At 40.8% G+C, this 19,805-nt stretch overlaps 1 protein-coding gene across 4 annotated transcripts; it reads right to left on the reverse strand.

The window, feature by feature from the left end:
- Positions 1-80: 80 nt before the first annotated feature.
- Positions 81-19,332, reverse strand: ago2 (argonaute RISC catalytic component 2). Of its 4 annotated transcripts, none has more exons than XM_079653236.1 (20): positions 19,088-19,332; positions 17,888-17,938; positions 16,794-16,974; positions 16,573-16,693; positions 16,305-16,486; positions 15,988-16,124; positions 15,763-15,897; positions 15,570-15,657; positions 14,855-15,002; positions 14,629-14,748; positions 13,342-13,464; positions 13,100-13,233; positions 11,880-12,064; positions 11,448-11,607; positions 11,234-11,324; positions 10,842-11,036; positions 10,523-10,657; positions 9,968-10,069; positions 9,642-9,841; positions 81-9,354 (listed from the first exon to the last, which is right to left on the reverse strand). In XM_079653236.1, the coding sequence occupies exons 1-20, from the start codon at positions 19,104-19,106 to the stop codon at positions 9,246-9,248; spliced, it is 2,616 nt and encodes an 871-aa protein (XP_079509362.1). In that variant the 5' UTR covers positions 19,107-19,332; the 3' UTR covers positions 81-9,245. The 4 variants fall into 4 exon arrangements, with proteins under 4 accessions (XP_079509362.1, XP_079509361.1, XP_079509360.1 ...); XM_079653235.1 differs by having other exon boundaries at positions 10,523-10,663; XM_079653234.1 differs by having other exon boundaries at positions 13,100-13,251.
- Positions 19,333-19,805: the final 473 nt, after the last annotated feature.

A 19,805-nucleotide genomic window follows, 5' to 3' on the forward strand; every position in this document is an offset into this window, starting at 1 on the left:
TTATATTGCATTTCAATGATAAGTAATTCAATCCGAGCATACACATATCAAATGATTAAACAGACAAGTCACATCAGGAATTTTCTTTAAACATTTTTATTAATTAACGCAACTTACAGTCAAGCCAAATAGTGAACTATATTAAGTGATACGTATTCACATTATGTCCTAACAGGGTTTACAGCATATCTTGTGTTCTGTAAGCATAAATTGTTAACAAAAATAAGGAAAAGTAAAATAGAAATCAAAGCTTATACCTTTTACAACAACAAGAAACCAGGAGCTTAGCAGTAGATGTGAACAAATTAAAATCAGCAACATAAAAGACCCCAACCAGAACAGGAATGACAGCAAATTCAGTTTTGGCATGTCGTGGTTTAAATAAGGGAGGAGAAAGAGATAGAAAAGAATCAAATAAACAACTGAAAACGAGCTCAGAATAACACAAATGAAGGGAGGTTTGAATTCACACAGCTGTGCAGCGCTGCCTGCGCCAAGAGACTTTGGTCACTTTGCTTCTCCATCATGGCTTACAAAGAAAATAAAAAAAAAGGTATAAAATGAACATGGCCAATGAGGGGGAAAAACAAGAAGAATGGAGTGTCCTGGAATCTACGCATGAATGAATAGGGCAATACATTTTTATATTTGTTAAAAGAAACTACAGATTGTCCTCTGTCTTTCTTCAATGAGCGAGAAAAAGGTTTTTGCATTCCACTACAACTCCAGGACAGCCCCTACATTCATAGGAGGTAGATAACAATGACGCAAACTCTTCAAGAAACGTGTCTGAACGGGAATCGAGCTCTCTGTCAAGTCTGTGAATTTGTAGTGCATAATTTGTTCAACTTTTAAGGCCAAATAGGAACCTCACGTGTAGATCTAAGGCTATTTTTAAGACAAAGGTGCAGAAGGGGGAGGTTTGGGACGGGGACACAGTCAGCAGATTCAGCCCTTTTTCACCACAATACCTGAGTCAACAGTCGTGTCAAACCACAGAGCCTCGCAGGACGCTTGGTGTGCGCTTTCCTCAACTAAACCCCATTTTTTTTTTTTTTTGGCTACACATACAAACAAAAAGACAGAGCACAGAAATATGATGTGGCTACAAGTGAGATTATGAGATTTGCGTAGAAATTGCATAAATGACACGTTATCATTTGGCCACAAACATACTCTTTTGTTTCAAGAGAATCCGATTGACTGGTTGTGGCGTGTGCACATCCTCTCGTGACATTCAAACCTCCCACAAGGGGGAACAAATTAAAATGTTATTGGACAATATGAAGTACACTACAGAAAAAAAGTCAATGCAGCATATATCAGGCTTATGAGGTACTCCATGAATATATATAGATATATCAACCTTTTTAGAAAAGCTCTTCAAAATCATATTCCTTAAAATTCCTATTGATAGCATAAAATACCTCGTCAGTTTCTTTTTTTACTTTCCGCCCAACCTCATTTCTTTTTGAGACTGCTTTGAAAGTGCATACACACAAATACTGATCGTTCTATGCAGCATCTACACGCAAGGTTGCAGGATAATTACAAATGGTTTTGTATATGTGACGCAGCAGATGTTGTCAAACCTTTAAAAAAGGACTCACAAACCCAATGTTGGGGCAGATGGAGAAGAGAGATCCGACAGAAAGGCACACATAGAACGATTACGAACAAACACACTGAATGTTTGTAGACTGAATCACAAAAATCTGCAGTTAATGGCCGCACAGCCTCCTTGTACCTTTCGCTGAAGCCTACAATGTTCTGCTACATTGTTAAGTATGTGTATATTCCCTTTGTGAATTGTTGCATGCAAAAACTACATCTTATAACCCTAATGAAAACAGCGTTGAGTTTGGCATATTGTAAGAGAAGCTGAAATGAAGAGTAAAAAAAAAACAGGGATCCAGGTTTTATTGCAGTACTGGGTTAACACGGCAGGAAAAAGTAGATATTTAATAACGTGGAGTGGCTATATCCAGCATGAAACCTAATTATTTTAACATTCTGGTAAAACAGGAGAAGCTAGTTCCTAATGTTGAGACAAATGAAATGACCTATTTGCAAAGTGTTGTCCTGCTAACTCATAGTCCATTGAACATTGCCTTGACCTGCATTCAGAAGACAGACTGCTGTAAAGACTAATTACCCACAATCCACAGCCCACGCACCAACATTATTGCTGTACATACATATTTCCATAACACCGCCACTACAAACATTCCTCAATATGGCCGACACATTGCCGTAGTGATGTAATTACTTTATGCTGCAGTCATGATTTCACTTTACTTCCCCACATGAGTCCCAGGTTGTGCTCGGTAGTTTTTTTTAGTTTGACTTGCATGAAACAATTAGTCTCCCAATTACAAAAAAGTGGTCCCCTAGAATGTAACCAACTAAAGCAACCGCCCAGTCAAACACCATCACTTGGTTTTCCATTTATTAAGGTTCAAGAAAAGAGCAGTGCTCTCACACAATATTGGCTTGTATTGGTTTGGTCACAACTATTTGTTTGATTTTTTGTTACCATTATTATAAATGAGGGCTAATATTAGCTAGCACCCGACACTGCTCTGAGGTAGTTTTTTTTTTTTTTTCAAGTTGGTAAATAAAAAGCCAAGTCATTCTGAAGACTAGAAATGCTTTGAAAATACAAAAATACCCACGAGTCTTGCATTGGATACATGTAAGTCAGCTGGATGGCATGGGTTTGGTGAAGCTCAGTAACAGTTCTACTCTACAGACACACGGTCCAACGGTCGCAGCTACCGCACATTTGAGCTAGCTTACACCTGCTAGAGATCAATCATCCTTACTCCAACCCGTTTAGTTTGTTGTCTATGAGGCTATAAAGTCACTTGTTAATGTCCATACATGCCTATATATAAACACACTGACGATTATCATGACTTGATGCCTGGCAGTTACAACATAAGGACAAGATGTCACACTGTGGACAGTAATTAAATCATTTGTACCCCATTGATCAGAATTGAGATGCAAATCTGTTTACAATATGTTACTGAAACATGGAAACGCATGTTGGTAGCTCTTTGAGGCTGAACTTTAGCATTGCAGTTTGTAGGGCTGAATACTAACATCAGCTAATATGCTAACAATGATGATGCTAATATGTTAATGTTTAGCAGGTTTGGAAACCACACAAAGCTACTAAGTTGGTAATGGGAATAAAACCAGGCGAAACCACCAAAATGTGAAGTAGCTGCGATCGGTGGACATGTGGCTTCTTCTCTCAGGTCTACCAGTAGCTCATTTCAAATGTGTGCTCAATAATGTAGACGTGTAGATAAAAACAATGATATAGGTCAAGTTGAACTGTGAAGACCTTGTGTGGACACCACCCCAGTGTCACATGGCTGCAGGTAATGGTGTGGACATTGGCATGATAATGACTGTCTGTCAAGGAACAAGAGGAAAAGTAGGCTGAAGCCAGCCAATGCCATGTATGTAAAATCTACTTTTTAAAATCTATAAAAAACGGCTGTGTCATACAATTAGCAAAAGTAAGGAACACAAGCGACACTCAACAAGTAGCCCTGCGCTGATGAGTTAGTGAGTTGATCTCGGGAGGATGTTTGAAAGGAATATCAGACCGAGGGGATAAAGCAGAAGCCGAAAACTAACAGCAAACAAGATCACACATCAAAGCAACCATCATATATACACACATAACTCTTATGTTACAGCAACTCACACGAGCGGGACGCCGGAAATAGAGAGAAACATTCTCTGCTAAAACTACAGTAGCAAACATCACAACTGTAGACCTGTAAACCTCCTCAGTGACAAGATGAACGATACAAGCTGTGATGTGGGCGATATCTTAAAGGTCCCATGTCATGGCCATTTCCACTGATCATAATTCCATTGTTGAGGTCTACTAGAATAGATTTATATTTTGCAATTTTCCAAACTCACATTGGTTTCTCATACAGCATCTCTGTAAACTACGTGTATTCACTGAATCTCACTCTCTGCCTTTAACGGCTCGTTGTAGCTCCAGCCCCCACCCTCCCTGTGAGCACAGTGTGCTCTGATTGGTTGGGACGTTGTGAATCGCGCTGAGCTCCGTGGAGGTGTGTTTTCCTTGTTTAGCGACAGCGAAACACAGCCAAACTCACCCTGAGCACACACAAAGTCACAGCCGAAGTAAAAACAATAAGTGTGGCTTGATATTGAGTAAGAAAAAGGTTGATAAACGCTGTGAGAATGGGTCTGCAGAGAGAATGGGTCTGCAGAGAGAATGGGTCTGCAGAGAGAATGGGTCTGCAGAGAGAATGGGTCTGCAGAGAGAATGGGTCTGCAGAGAGAATGGGTCTGCAGAGAGAATGGGTCTGCAGAGAGAATGGGTCTGCAGAGAGTATTTCGCCGCGATCCCAACTGTCTGTTATCAGCCTGTAGCCAGGGAGGAGAGATCAGCAGAGCTGCCTGCACTGAGTGTGTGTGTGAGGAAGTCCGTGGATTGGTCAATTTGGACCAATCAGCGGGGGCTTAACGTAACGGCTCCGCGGACGTAACGTAACGGCTCCACGGATTGGTCCATTTCGTTCCTGGTACGGTTGACATCATGAGTTACCCGGAAGAATCAAATGGACAGTGACGTATCTCCAACGAGGCGTTTTGGGGAGGTATTTTCTGTGTTAGAGTTTTACTCGCTACAAGGTGTACTTTGAGGGTTTTGACTCTGCAGACCGTTTACATGCATAACAACCTTCATAACACACAAGGGGACGGGTAATAACCGGAAAAGCATGACATGGGACCTTTAATAAATGAAATATTAAAAAGAAAGAACATAATACTTTCTGCTATTATTATATCCTATAAATAAGAGCGAAACACCCAAAAGGAAAAGGCTGTACACAAGAGGCAAACATGGGTATAAATGTACTGGATGGACAGCCTGTATGATATTACAGATCACACTAAGTACATTCATTTTTAATATTTGGAGCTAAGAAAATAGGTTCTACTCTACAAGAGGTGTCTTTATGTCAGGAATCATTTCTCTACAAGAGACGGATGAGAGGCAGAGAGAGACGTTACTATACATCGGGTCGTAGTTTGGAATAAACAGATTTATAGGTTGTCGAGCATTATTTTATTCCAAGACCATTCAAAAAGCAAAACAGGCTGATCGTTACAATTGGAGGAACTTCACCTCAGCCGTTCGGCTCTATAGTTGAACATACTTACAAATACAAAAAGATTAAAATGAACTGATGATATGCAACTTATTTTACAAACCAGCCACTTCTACAACCTGCTTTGTCCCGGACACAAAACCAGTGTAAGTGAGGTGAAGTGATGTCATTAGGGTTGCCAGCCGGGCATTAACCTCGGCACCTTTAAACATAAAGCAGTGCCACATTCATCCAGACTGTTGTGTTCAAAACATATTATTGACTTGATGTAACACGCCTCTTCAGAATGTTGATATGTATAGTTTAAGTTGGGGTCTGACACATAAAGAGAGCTTTCTTTTTTCTATTCATAGTGAACGTGTCAAACTACTCTTCATCCTCGCAGCACTTTGGGATCCAAGCCTCGGTCCGTAGCTAGTCGGCTCTTTTCAGAACCTGTCAGTTATGTTGTTTTGCATAAAGCACCTTTCTTCCCCGTCACTGTACAAAAGGCAAACCACCTACAAGCTTCACTCGGCTTTTTTTTTAACATTTAAAAAAGGCTTTAGGATATTTCTCCAAGACGACATGTTGAATGCTGGTTAGCTAGGTAGAATCCATCTTGATGAGCAGGCTTTCTAAAGAGCGCACGCTGAGGCTCTGAAGCCTGTTGGATACGCCTCTTGTATTTTAGAAAAAGCCTATATGCTAACTGCTCTTTTGAAAATAAAAAACAGCTGCCAGTCTCCCACCTGATAAACACTCTTTAATGATGCAACAGCTACAAAAGTCCATTCTTGCTTAGTACAAAAACAACATTGTCAAATGTTCGGAAAAAGCAATGGCGTTCTGATCTGTCATTTTAAGGTGCTGGTATAGGTCATGTCAAACCGGAAAGAAGCAGTAACAACGAGTACAAAGCCGTCTCCTATAAAGACTACTTGATCTTCAGAGTTTCAGCACTATCATTTGGGACACTTTCCAACTTTCTCCACAATGACATTTCCCTTCACAGAGCCAACACCAAGGCTTTCTTCTGTCTCCATAAATCACAACGCAAGATTACAAGAAATGTTCAATTCATGTTGGCCTTTGATTTTTAACTGATGAAAGCTTTCCTGAATACCATAGCTTACAATCCTACTTTCACACGGGTGTAAGCGTGTGGTTTCCTCGATTGGGTTTTTTAGTTTGCAAGCAACTCTAAACAGTCAGACTAACAGCACCGCTCGGGGCGCATTTACAATTTCTCCAACTCAAGAATACGCAGTGATCAAAGCTGATGAGGGCTTTGCATTTGTCGGAAATTAAGGTGTGAATTTTTTTTTTTTTTTTTTTTTTTAAACCAGGTGCATAGAATAAAAAAGGAAAAAATAAAAAAGGGAAAAGCTGTGTGTGAATACAAACACACTTCAAGAATTTGGTCGTACAGCTCAACGCCCGTAAAAGGAACACATTCTCTCTTATCAGTTTGAGTCAAATATGAAATAAAATGTCACCCTACTACATAAACTGACAAAGCGCCATGCACACCAAGCGTTTAAAACCTCTGCTGTCAATGCAAGACTCAAACAATGCCAATTAGATAGATAGCAGGGGTAATTATACAGAAATGGCCAGCAGTGTGATGTTACCATAACACTAAAACAGGTAACAAGAGGTAGAACACACGGCCATTTCCATACAATTACACCAGTGTCACGCAATATGGCCGAGCCTCCTGCTTCCATTGAGGAACATACATCTATAGAAGTCATACCGACGTTCTGCTATCAAAAGTGCATCCAAATGTACATGTTGTGAGACCAGCACCGATAAGAACAATAGTGACATCATAACAGTAAGTACATGGTTTTCAGAATGCCCCACAAACACAGTCAGTCGGATTTCGAGTTGTTTTACAGGTTATGAGTAAAAAGGGTCAAACGGAGACGTCGTCAGAAGGGAGGGAAAAGATCCTCAACAGGATGAAGTATCTTTTTTGTTTTTTTTGTTGATAAAAAGTCTTGTTGACCAGTCCAGTGAGGATTTAAGGTGTCTTACAGTGAAAACTTCCATCACCTCAATCCAAGGTGTCCTTTTTGTGCTTCCATGTGTTTTGAATATCAAATCATGTAAAAGTTTGTAATCTTGTTTGGCTAAGAAAGATTTTGTGTTACAAAGGATACAACAAGTTTTTAGGCTATAAAATCTACAAATGACCACAAATGCTTCATCCCGTTAGAAAGGCATGAAGGCGCTGATAAGCACTAAGAAACGCTACTAAATGCAACATGCTAAAAAACAACAACGAAAAAAAACCCTGATTATCTACCCCTATAAACGACCCACATGTACGTGAGGCAGCCCACTGCTAAAATGTCTTGGTTAAAAATGATGCATAGTTAGAAAATATAGACTACTCGCGTCCAATCAACACTATGCGAACCTCTGCGAGCTTAACTTAGTAGTAAAAACTTAGATGGGATGTTAGGAAATGTATAGAATTATTAGTAAGACCGTAACAGTCTTAGAAGGCAAGAGAACATTTATTATCTTTATACAAATAGACAGTGTTAATTTAGACTACATGTGGGCAATTAAAAAAAAAATCTCTATATTTTCAGCATCCTCAACTGAAAGCTTATTCAAAATATACCTTATTACCAACATTACTATATCATAAAAAGACTCACAAAAAGTCATTTGCATAAAACCCAAGCGTTTGTGCGACAACTGCTCTTAGTTCATGGAGCAAACGACATTTTTTTAGGTGAATTTCAATCAGTTTTACTCCTACATGTTGCAGCTTTCACGCCAATGTACCGAATGCCTGGATATCGAGACGCCACACAAATATCCCGCACTGACAAAGAAACTGCAGAAAACACTATCCTGCTGCTATGTACAATAAAACATACAGGTAGGGTTAATGTGTAAAAAAGGAAAGAAAAAAAATACATTTATCACAAATGCCTAAAAACACGAGTCAGCTACATGCATAATTATACAAAACTGATTGAAATTAAGTTAGACTATAAAAACAGACAAAAAAAGGATTTTATCAAGTTCCCCTAAAACGTTCATTTCTAAATGATGTGTCTTTTACAAACACGGCTCAGGCTACATCAGAAAGGTATCCTTTTTTGGGAACCGGTCCCAAAAACAGTCGGCATGGGAACACTAGTGTTACTGATGACGTCAGTTTAGCCTAAGAAGAAAGGCAGATAAAATTGCTGTTTTTTTAATAGTTGTATCTTAACACTTAACCCCTTAGAATAAACTGAAAGGTGTTGGTCCAAGGGTTGTAGTAAATGAATTGTCACCAGATTTGGCATTAACTGGTCATCTGTGTCCATCAAAGAAAAACACTGAAACCCCCGCAGATGTGGGCGTCATATTTCAAGGTTCCCACAGAAATGACAACAGAAAGGTGGTCTCCAATGGCACTTCTCATCACATAGTGCCCTTTGTGAAAAATCACACATAACCCCCAATATATTAAGTACTTTTGTCCTGATTGAAGAACCCAGTCCAGTCAGTGCACTTTGCTTTGATTGGCTGATAAATAACGTTTCTTAGAGGGGCAACTCTTTAGGCATATCATATTTACCAGCCCCTCCCCCCCTCCTATTTATCTTTTGATGAATTTGATCCTTCTCCCTTCAAGCACCAAAACCCTAACAAACTATAGAAGCAGGAGAAAGAGGGTAAACGGCTTCTTCCAAATGATAAATAACCTAATTTAAAATGATACGGCCCATTGGTTTAAAAAGTGTAGTTTTTTTCTATCAGTGTACAAACTTGTCCTTTTGCTTCCATACTTATTTTCACAAATAATAGACACACACTTATGAACAACATAAAAATAAAACCTCTTTCAACACAAACCCCAAGAAAGAGGGGCGCTTTAGCATCTTACAGTCTAATCGCTGGCTTAATTTGGGTGGGTCCGGGGCCGAAGTACAATTGTAGACGTGTGGGTCACTGACAGGTCAGTATGGTAGGGATCACTATGTGAAGCCACTGTATCTACAGCTGACAGTGAGACAGCGAGGGCTAGTGTGTTCCATCAGTGGGGTCTCACCCACGCCAACCTGGGGCTGTCTGCTCTCAGGCAAAGTACATGGTGCGCAGGGTGTCCTGGTGGATCTGCACGGCCTTAGCCAAGGCCTGTTGGTCCCGCCCGTTACTCTGGCCCGATGTATGACTGCCCTCCGCACTGGAACAGGAAAAAATGAATAAACTGTTTATTTCAGGGTTTTCATTAACTTTTGAACTGGGAGAGATTTAACAGAAATAGGGATGTCAACGGTTACCGTGATCGGTCAGTCAACATTTTAATTTAAGATACATAGGTTAATGCCACTAAAAGATCCTTTGCATTTTGTATTACATTTCATTTTGCACCTTTTTCTTGAATAATGAGTTACCTAATAAGGTTTTGTGCTATCAAAAGCTAAATTGTCCAAACCTGACATAAGTTATCAGGATAAGTGCTGCCCTCACCTGTCGTGCTCTTTGTCCACCAAGTGATAGCGAGCTCTGAAAGCCACCAGATGGGCGTAGTAAGCTGGTGCTGGGATGGAGACTGAGCGGGTGCAGCGCACATAGGTGTGGCAAAGCTGATAGGTCAGGACCTGCAGTTCATCTGCAGAGAAGTGGTTGTCGTCCCAGAGCACGTGGTAATGAGACGGCCTGCTGGTACCCTGCAAACAGCGATCAGACCACAGGCGTTCACGCATAATCCATTTCAATTGCCCCTCAAAATGTTATACCTTTCTATAGAATACTTCACAGGCACAGTGACATCTTTGTTCAGTTACAGCTCTTACCTGAATGCCAGCGTGACTGCAAAGGTAGAAGTCAAACTCTGATGGGTGAGTGATTTTGGTGTCCACTGTGGTGCCTGCAGGAATGTTGCCACTCTTCCCAACCTGCAAAAATCCACACAGATATGCTTTAGTGAGTGAGGAGGGTTTCCCTACATGTTTGGAAAATAAACTTCATTTTGTAGGAAATAAAAGACACTGTATAAAATTGTGATCCATGCACACTTTAAAAAAATGAAACATCCATATTCAGATATGGACACGGCATTTCCAAGTAGGGCTTTAACTGCTAATGCCGTGCCACTAAATAACTAAGGATTACCCACTGTCCCCAATATAGGAGCAGCGCGTGAGAGAGTACACTAACACCTGTGGCAGCTGGCTTTGTGCCAACTGTGCATGGCAAACATCTTTTTCCACTGCTGGTTCACTTCTAGAAGGTGTCCGTAACTAAGTACCAAAATATTGCATAACTTTTGTCTCAAACTTGAATGCTTTCTCTTTTGTGTAAATTAAATTAAGTTAAATTCCTATTCCAACCAATGACTCAATACTGACCCTCTCGTTTCTGTCCATACAGAAGAGTCTCGTGTGATGTCTCTTCTGCACGACCACAAAGGTGATGCCCGGCTGGTAGTCCTTCTCCAGTTTGATGCAAGCCTCCCGGATCGCCAGCAGCTCATGCTGAAGGACCTGTGACTCAAGAGGTATTCAAGATTATCAGATGAAAAGCTGCATAGATGATGTTTCAATCTAACTAAATGTACTAGATTTCCACTGACCAAAACACAGGAATTACCGTTACACTTAGCTCTGTGATTGGTCTATATCTTCTGATATTTCAGTTTCTGTGCATCAGCCCTGATATGTGTATCACCTGGTTGAACTGGCCTTCAGAGATGCCGTCGCGGTAGTAGATGATTCTGGTGGGCTTGAAGCGGGTGGACTTGTAGAATTGGATGAGCAGCTCCCTCACCATGGTGGCCAGGTCCTGGATGATGTCCTGACGGTGCTGCTGCACCCGCACTGTGGCACAGTATCTGCTGGGATGGGCATCCATACTACCAACCACCTGTATAGGAAACATATTTTAGTATCACGTGAAAGGAGCAGTCCAGGCTCTGCCATAACATACATTTTCTGTCATTAAACAATGAGTTGAAAGAGCTCCAGAGATGGTTGGTGATTCTCTGTGATTTTGGAGCTTGCATTACACCCCAATAAACTATTTAATGAAAAGTAGATTGCAAGTTATTGAGTGTTACTTACAGCAGCGATGGAAGGCTTTTTCCCATCTCCTGCAGGAGGATGAGTCACATCTGCACCAAGGAAGATGACAGGCTGCTGGAAGACTAGAGGCCTGGAGCAAGAACGCAGAGTTTAGACAACATCAAATGTATCTTTTCAAAACATTATGAGTGCCACGATCTGAAGATATACACATAGATCATTTCTGTGTTGAATCATTAGGGTCTTCACTAACCTGCCCTGCGGGAGGAGGATGTTGTTGACTCCGCCCAGCTTGACGTTGATCTTCAGACAGAGGTTGGAGAGGGTCTGAGGCGTCGTCTTCTGAACATTCTTCACCTGCACACACTGCGTGGCCATGCCAAGAACTGTGTCCCCGACACGCTTCACCTCAGCTGCACACATTACAATAAATACATATCATTTAATTAAACGTCATCTTATAACACAGATGTCTGAGTTAGATAAATACGTCTGATGAATCATGATCTAAAATAATCCTAAAGCAGCCATAAGTGAGGACAAACCTAAATCAGGTTGCAGCAGGTTGTTTAAGAGCTAGCGTTCTGATTATGGCTGTTGCTGCCAGTCAGGATTTGACCTTATCTCTTATAGAGTAATGTAAATCATGCAGCACTAAAACAGACAGCATGAGCGGACCCCTCACCGTAGACAGGAGTCTTCCCCGGCAGGATGACCACCACCAGCTGGAGGCCCTGGTAGGTGTACTTGAGGTGTCTGAACATGGGCTCCACGCTGTCCGCTCCCTGGGCGTATTTACAGAAGCAAGGCTGGCCCTGGATGGGCATCCCTGCGTCCCTGGAGATCTTCCTCAGCTGATCTGTGAATGCTCTGAGAGAGAGGAGGGAAGGGTTTATTGATAGGTCACTGAGGTTTAGCAGTTTAGGTAAATAAGTAGTTGCATTTCCTGAAAGTTGAGTAAAAACTGCCTCTGAGCTTCCTTGTTTATAGCTTGTTTTTTATGTATTATTAAAGCACTACATATCTAAAAAGACCAAAGCCAGATACAATAGGAGAGGGATATTCAATCGGCGGCCCGCGGGCCAAATCCGGCCCCGGGGTGATATTTGCCCTTTGAGTATAATGTTAAAAAGTATCACATTTTAATTTTATGTCCAGGGTGCCTTTACTCCAGAGAGGGTGTTACATTGAGAGATCGAGGCGAAGACATTGCCTGAGAACGTCTGCGGGCTCGGGTTTCGAACCCACCTTCTAGCTACTGTAGTGACAACTCCTGTCATTTATTGCATCTCTGCGTGAATGATTAGATCATTTCACCTAAATGAAATCAAATGATGTTGATGGTTGAATTAGCTTCACATGTAGGCCTACTGAGTTCTGAAACTGCCATTTAGATCTCTAAAGGCCTTGGGGCTATGTTGTTTGATTGAATTAAAACACAACATATGCACTCCAATACGCTCTTTTCATCATCAATTTCTTGATCAACCGGACCCATTCCAAACTAATTGAATAGCCCTGCAATAGGACCTTTAGGTTGTGCATCTGCATCAACACTGACGCCTGAACTCACCCTGTATAAGTCCACAAATCAAATTGGCTAAGGCATTATAAAAGAATAGCACAGCTGTACATAATCATGCTCTGTTACGCCCCTGTAGAGCTGAAATACTTTGGTCCTCAGGGGGCCATACAGCGAAAGAATCTAAACTGCGCTGTCATGCCAGTTGTGTAAGACCCAAATGAGAGAAGACAGCTGTGTGTCGTTTCTCTGCTCCGACTGCAACGTCTGAAAATACAGCTCACGGCTCAGTGTATCCTCGTTTGTGCATTCCTATTATAAAAAGGTGCCTTACATTATGCATTATGCATTAACTCTTATCAAGCCATGAAAGTCTCACTTACTTAAGCAGGAGTTCAGTGCACTGTCTCTGAGGGGCGAAGCAGGCGATGGCCCACACTTTGATCTCGATGCCGGTGTGGAACTGCTTGTTCCTCATGTCCCAGACTCCCTGGATCGGTGTGGCTATTGCTTTGTTCTGAACATTGGAATGACACTAGCCTTATTATTATAGTGCTAGTCACTGTACAGAAAAACATTCCAATCACACATATGACGTAACACATCGAACAGGAGATCGACATACCCTGCCTCCGTACAGAATGGAAGGTGCTTGGAGGACACGGCCGTTCACTTCTGTCATCTCGTCCCTCACCATCACTCCAAACTCACGAACGTAAGGGTCGTTGTTGAAGTTGGCACTCCTCATCTGAAGAAAAACAACAACAACAAGCCAGTTAAATAAAAAGATGACTTCAGTATTTCATAAAAGTTACGCTAAGTTTGACACGACAGGTTCAAAGTGTCTCAAAGAAATGTCAATCATTTTTCAAAAACATTCACAAATATTGTTTATTCTCATTTCAAATAAGCCCAATTTTCTAAGCATAATACTCAATGTGTCTCTGTGGCAATGTTTCTATCTAATGCAGAAGATATCTAATGTATATGACTATCATGACTAGAGATGTCCCGATCCGATCACGTGATCGGGGATCGGAGCCGATCACGTGATTTTCAAAAGATCGGAATCGGGAGAAAAAAATATCGGGGATCGGGATTTTTTTTTTTTTTTTTAAATACTTTTTTTAAATGTTGTATTCAATGTTACAAAACAAAAATGACAATTTTCAAGTCTTAAAGTCATCCTGGGCCTTAGTTTTGGTTTCAAATTACACAACATTATGTATGTGTTGCTTCTTTGGGGCTTGTTTTCATAGACCTGGTTGCTTATTTCTCTCAAATCTGGCAACAGAGTGGGCAGGGCGCAGTGTCTAATTGTAGCAGTAAGCTAACGAGTACTGATAAGCTTTATTTTGTTTTGATCCAATGCTGCACAACTGAACTGATCCAATGCTGCTGTGAAAGAAAGAAGCTATACCCATGTTGGATAGAATATCCAATTTAAATAAAAAAATAACCTTAAGGGACAACTTGAATGCTTTTTTTCTCTTAATGCATTGCATAAAGATCGGATCGGGAAAAATCGGTATCGGCAAATTGTCAAAATCAAATGATCGGAATCGGATCGGGAGCAAAAAAAGGTGATCGGGACATCCCTAATTATGACTCAAAACTATGGTACTATGAAATGAGCTCTCTACTACAGTAGCCAATCAGCAAACACCTCTGAGCCTTTGCTAAAAACTTGGCAACATATGCAGCAACTTTCCCTTATCTCACCTCGGCCTGTTTTTGAAAATAGTACAACAGGCCACGCAGATGCTGAATCTTGAAAAGAATGTGGTCTTCTCTTTGGCTGCTACCAATTTAAATGATTTTCTCCTAAGTTTGGACTTATTATTGGAACATTGTGTACTTGACACTTAGAGGAAACTGCCTTCAATAAACATTCATTTGAAAAAGGACGTACCAATTTACTGATCTCGTCCTGACGGTCTGGGGCCGATCGGGCTGTGGCACGAATCATAGTGGAGGTCTGATTGTCTGTCAGCTTTTTGATGCAGCGCTGTCCTGCCACTATGTTACACACCTGGAGAGGACACACATAAAACATGACAGGATTAAAAAGGGGAACATCCACAGCAAGCGGGTCAAGCGGGTCAAGTTAGTAAGTTAAGGAGTTTAGTGGTGCTCACCTCTAGAGGTAGGTAGGTGTGCTTCTGCTCCTGTCCCACCTGAAGACACGGGAGGTGGGGGTATCTCAGGATGAGCTTGTACTTGTCTTTGAAGTACTGTGCTACTGTGCATTCAATAGTTTGGCCATTTTCCTGCTGCAGGGGGAACCTGAGGGAAGAACATAACAGAACATTAGGTCAAACACAGCGAATCACATGGGCATTAAAAAAAAAGTCAATCAAAATTCTAGACTGATCAGTCGATTGCTTTAATTGAGCAGTGAGCAAAGACCGGGGTAATAGCTCATTAAACACTCAGCATGTTTAAGATGTAGACAGTAGCACTGACAGAACTGTTACTATCATAGCTATTTTAATGTGTTTAACTGAACTGCTGAAACAATTGTTCATTCAACATTAATCTGCTACTTAGTAATTATTTATCTGTTATCCAATATATCATTCCAATAACTTGTTTATAGACTCGTATTGCACTATTCCACTTTTTTTTTTCTTCACTTTCTTTAAAACTATTTTTCTTTTTTTTCTGTACTACTTTTAATATAATATACTTTAATATTGTTTTAATATTGTCTGCTTATCTGTATTATTGTGTTGCATTGTTGCAGAAGCCTGTGACCTAAGATTTTCAACGACATAATTACTCTGTAGCTACAGTATGTTAGTTTGACAATAAAGAACCTTGAACAAAGATGAGACAGAAGAGCTCTCTCACGTTTGGTGGCTGGCTGGTCTTCTGGTCACGTTGCACACTCTGTACTTCCTCTTCATCTGCCCACAGTGAGTGATCTCCACCTTCAGGCCTGGAAATCACATTGAACCGAATTTAAAAACAAAACCAAACTTAAAAGATTGAGAAAGAAAAACTTGAAAAGCCACAACAACGTGAGCTTTGGAGATTTCCTCACCTTTGATTTCCTTTGTAAATTTCACTCGTTGGGAGTCTGTTAAGGGCTTCTGTTGTTCTTCAATGCTTTTGAAATCCAGGACCTCACACATGAACTCAATTACAGGCTGGGCTTTGTAGAATGCAGTGGCAGAAACTGAAAACAAAAAAACAAGCACACAGAGGTGAGATTCATAGAAAGATCTTAACTTCATTCAACTTGTGCACAATCAAAAAGGAAAGTTACCGTCGATGTTGAGCATCATTTTCCAAAGGGACGGCCTGACAGACTGGTGGAAGCCGAACCACACCTCTCTGCCTCCACCGAGGGGGTTCGAACATCCCTCTGAAGGCGTGAAGAAAGAGCGGCCCACAGGGGTGTACCTGTAACAGAGGAGAGGATAAGCCTGGTTAACATGATCTGAGAAACAATTGATGAAAGAAAAGTGAAATATGTCATTAAACAAGCATAAGGCTTACTATGTATTTTAACTGTATGACAAATATGCCAAAAACAGAGACAATCATCCACAAATGAAGCCATGTTGAATAATTAAAACTCACCTCATAGAGGGTAAATGTCTCATGACCACATCCAAGGCTTGGACGGTCTCGAAGGGGACGCTGGGTAGCCGCCCGGCCAGAGCCTCGTGCAGCGCCTGCAGGCTCACGCAGGAGACCCACTTGATGGAAACTTTGAAGCTGCGGTCTTTGCCTTCACCAGGAATGGTAACCTCAAGCTCCACCTGTTTGGTGAATGGGCAAGAAAATAAAGCCATTTTCCAAAAGTGGAGATGTTATTGTTGCTTGTTGTCCTTAAAAAGGTACATACTTTGTCTCTGCCTATGGGCAAAGGCATGGCGGTGTACAGATTCTTCCTCCCGTCGTACACCGGCTTACGATCACCAAAGATCTGCGTTTTAAAGTGCTGGACCATGTGCTCCACAATTTCACTGAGGACAAAATAAAAACAAATAAATAACGTTTAAAAAAAAAGGTCTTCCACGTGCCAGGAGCAGCAGATGAAATATACACATATACAAATAGACCTACCGGTTGACCCTCCTGGGGCATTTCTCAGGCTTAATGTCGATGTCATAATGGTAAACCTCCAGTTTGGGGATTTCCATCTCGAAGAAGTTGGCTTGGAGCTTGATGGTCCTGCCCATGGTGCCAAAGTCTGGCCGAGATGGTGGCTTGAACACATATTCTGGCACTGGGGAGGATGGCGGGTCTAAATCAGGGGGGTCAAAAGTGGGAAAGTGGCAATTGCAAAGTAAGTACCGTATTACACAGGCATCAGAAATGTACCAGTTAGTATGTTGTGACCCCATAAATAGATAGAGAATGACTAGAAAGTTAATGTCACAGTTTCTCAAATAACTCACTATGGAAACCATTTTTTTAAACAATTAGAAAAAGTCAGAAATGGTTCATTCTACATCAAAACAGAGATTAAAAGTGTTCTTTAACATATGCAAAAATTACCCAGGTAATGTCTTGAACTACAGTTATAGGTCATCAAATATGTGATGCGGCAAACTCAAAAGGCCCAATGTTTTCCCCCCAAAAAAGAAGGGAAATCTTTGTTCGGGATTTGTTAGGCAGAAGTTATTCCACCTGAGTTGTGAATAAAATAAATATGGTGTCATCCATTTGTGTGTATTATCCTGTAGGAGATACACTAAGCCTTCTTCTTTGATAGACAGGCCAAACCCATAAGCTCCATATCTGCAACTTCAGATATTACAGTGAGACTGGCAGGGCTCCCCCTTAATGCCCCTCAGTGCCTTATCTTTGTGAGCCAGTCCGTCCAATCAAACAGAAAAACACCCAAATAACTTAGTAACATACGGTGGCTATAATTTAAACCTTCAGTGTGTAAAAGTGTACTGCTACCCTGGGCACAGAAATGAGGTGCATTGACAGGAAATGTAATATCTACAATGTTGACGCCTTCATCGTCGCCAAATTTGGTGTCCAATTTCTTGAAAATGTCTTTGTATTCAGTCAGAAAGTCAAATTGTAATTCAAATGAATATACTGGGCTGCTTGAATGGTGTAAAAGGCATGATGTTTCCACTTAAACTGGACCAATTCTGGGACCTGTTTAAGGCTTGGAAGATCAAATCTAGGGAAAAGCTTACCAGAGCCTGTTGACCCGGAGGAACGGGGGGGTGCCTCCTGCATCTCCGTGGCTACAGAGGACAAAATAAGGTGTTAGGAAGAGTTGTAGAAATATACATTTAGGTAATGCATGACAGAAATAGGTTTACTGTCAAATTAAATTTACCCATTTCTTTATGGAGCAAGTGACAAGAGGCAGCATTAACACTCATCTATACTTCCATTGCATACACTTGCTTCATTACAGCATGGCTAGCCCTCTTATCGCTTCCACAACACCATCGTCCACAATCAAGGGCGACTTTCTCTAAACTCTTATCAATATGCACACAGAAGGCATTAAGCAAACTGGCAATCTAACTCTGCAGAAGCCTCCCTTTCTCCTGAAAAGACCCTTATCCTACACGCATATTCATATTTTAGTAATATAAAGCAACCAAAGACCCCTAAAAAAATATAAAATTGAAGAGAACATACATTGTAGTGATGCAATTTTTTTTGCTGCTTGATCCTCTCGATAACATGCAAATGACATGAACATAAAATTATCTTTTATTTTAACATTATTAGTCTCATTGCCATGGGTGTCAACTGTTACAATGTTACTATAACTAGCCTCAGCCAAACTTCATATAACCAATGTCATTGAGTCTATCTTGAGTCTCTTAGACAGACCAATTTGTTGTTTTATATCGTTAAAAACGATGCAATATGACTGGAATTACCAAATCGAAGTTGGATACTGTTAGCTAACCATAGCTAAGATTGTTGATGAGATTAGATAGCATGGTCGGCCGCTAAATAATGCTTTACTTATGTGCTTTAGTGGAAAACTGAAAGATACTTGTAAAAAAGAATAGCCATTTCCTTTCAGTATATATGCTGTATTAAGTAGATATACGCTACACGATCACACTTCGTGATATAACATAGGGAAGCTAACTAACCACAAGTTGGGAAAACGAGGCACCGCTGAAGCTAACGTGGCTAACAGGAGCTTCTTGTTGTTGCACGCTAGCTAAGCTACTAATGCCTTCACTTAAGACTGGGCGACATATTCTTTTAAAAAGCATATGTTGTTTTTATTATAACTAATTAGCTTTAGGAAACAATATTATGTGTGCTATCAATGTAAACATAGCAGCTAAAAGCGTCCAGTAGCGTGTTAATGCCGCTAGCTGCATCACTTAGCCGGTGCTAACGATAGCCGCACCACTTACCTCCAGTAGAGGAATACATTTTGTCGACTTTTTAAGCGTGTGTCGTGGACGTACAGATACTCCACTTTATTTAGGACAAATTCCGCCCAAACTCATGCGGGATCGAAAAGTATATATATGTACAAGACCGAAGGAGGAAGCCCAGTTCAGAAAAAAAGATATTTAGTTAGCCGAGTGGTAAATATTTTGAGTCTCTCATCCTCGACACGGCCCCATCCCCCCAACACACACAAAACGGGAGCTGAGAGAAAAGATAGCACAGAGAACTCACATGCAGCACAAGAGGACTCCCTCCCTTCTACTTCCGGCGTTGGTTAATTCCCGTTAAGCAGCCAAAGCCTTGTTTACACAATTTATTTTTGCTGTATAGTTTTATATATGTATCTATATATATATATATTTTCATAAATTATGCATTTTACGACAAAGCGCAATAATATTGATTGTTGTAAAGCTATAATCTGTGACACCTGCTATAGCTTCAAACCTCTGTAAATGAAATATATGATATGCCCAGTATGCACTGTTTTTTAACAAGTTATTTCCAGTGTAGATAAAATGACAAAACACATTCAAGTATTAAACTTTTAACCAGTGTTTATTTTTAGGCGTTTTCACACGCGTGAAACGCTTTAATTGTGCAACAACGGTTAACTAAGATGTGAATAGGAGGGGAACTATCCTGTTAGCTGAAGTATACAATGACGTGAGACGCAAA

The sequence above is a fragment of the Notothenia rossii genome (genome assembly GCF_949606895.1).
Source record: "Notothenia rossii genome assembly, chromosome: 10".
In the NCBI taxonomy this organism is placed as follows: domain Eukaryota; kingdom Metazoa; phylum Chordata; class Actinopteri; order Perciformes; family Nototheniidae; genus Notothenia; species Notothenia rossii.

Excerpts from the sequence above, each read along its gene's own strand:
- ago2 (XM_079653233.1), bottom strand. Across the intron at positions 12,065-13,099 it reads TGCACTGAACTCCTGCTTAA|AGCATTCACAGATCAGCTGA; the intron begins GTAAGTGAGACT and ends CCTCTCTCTCAG. Across the intron at positions 9,355-9,641 it reads GTGGACAAAGAGCACGACAG|TGCGGAGGGCAGTCATACAT; the intron begins GTGAGGGCAGCA and ends TTCCTGTTCCAG.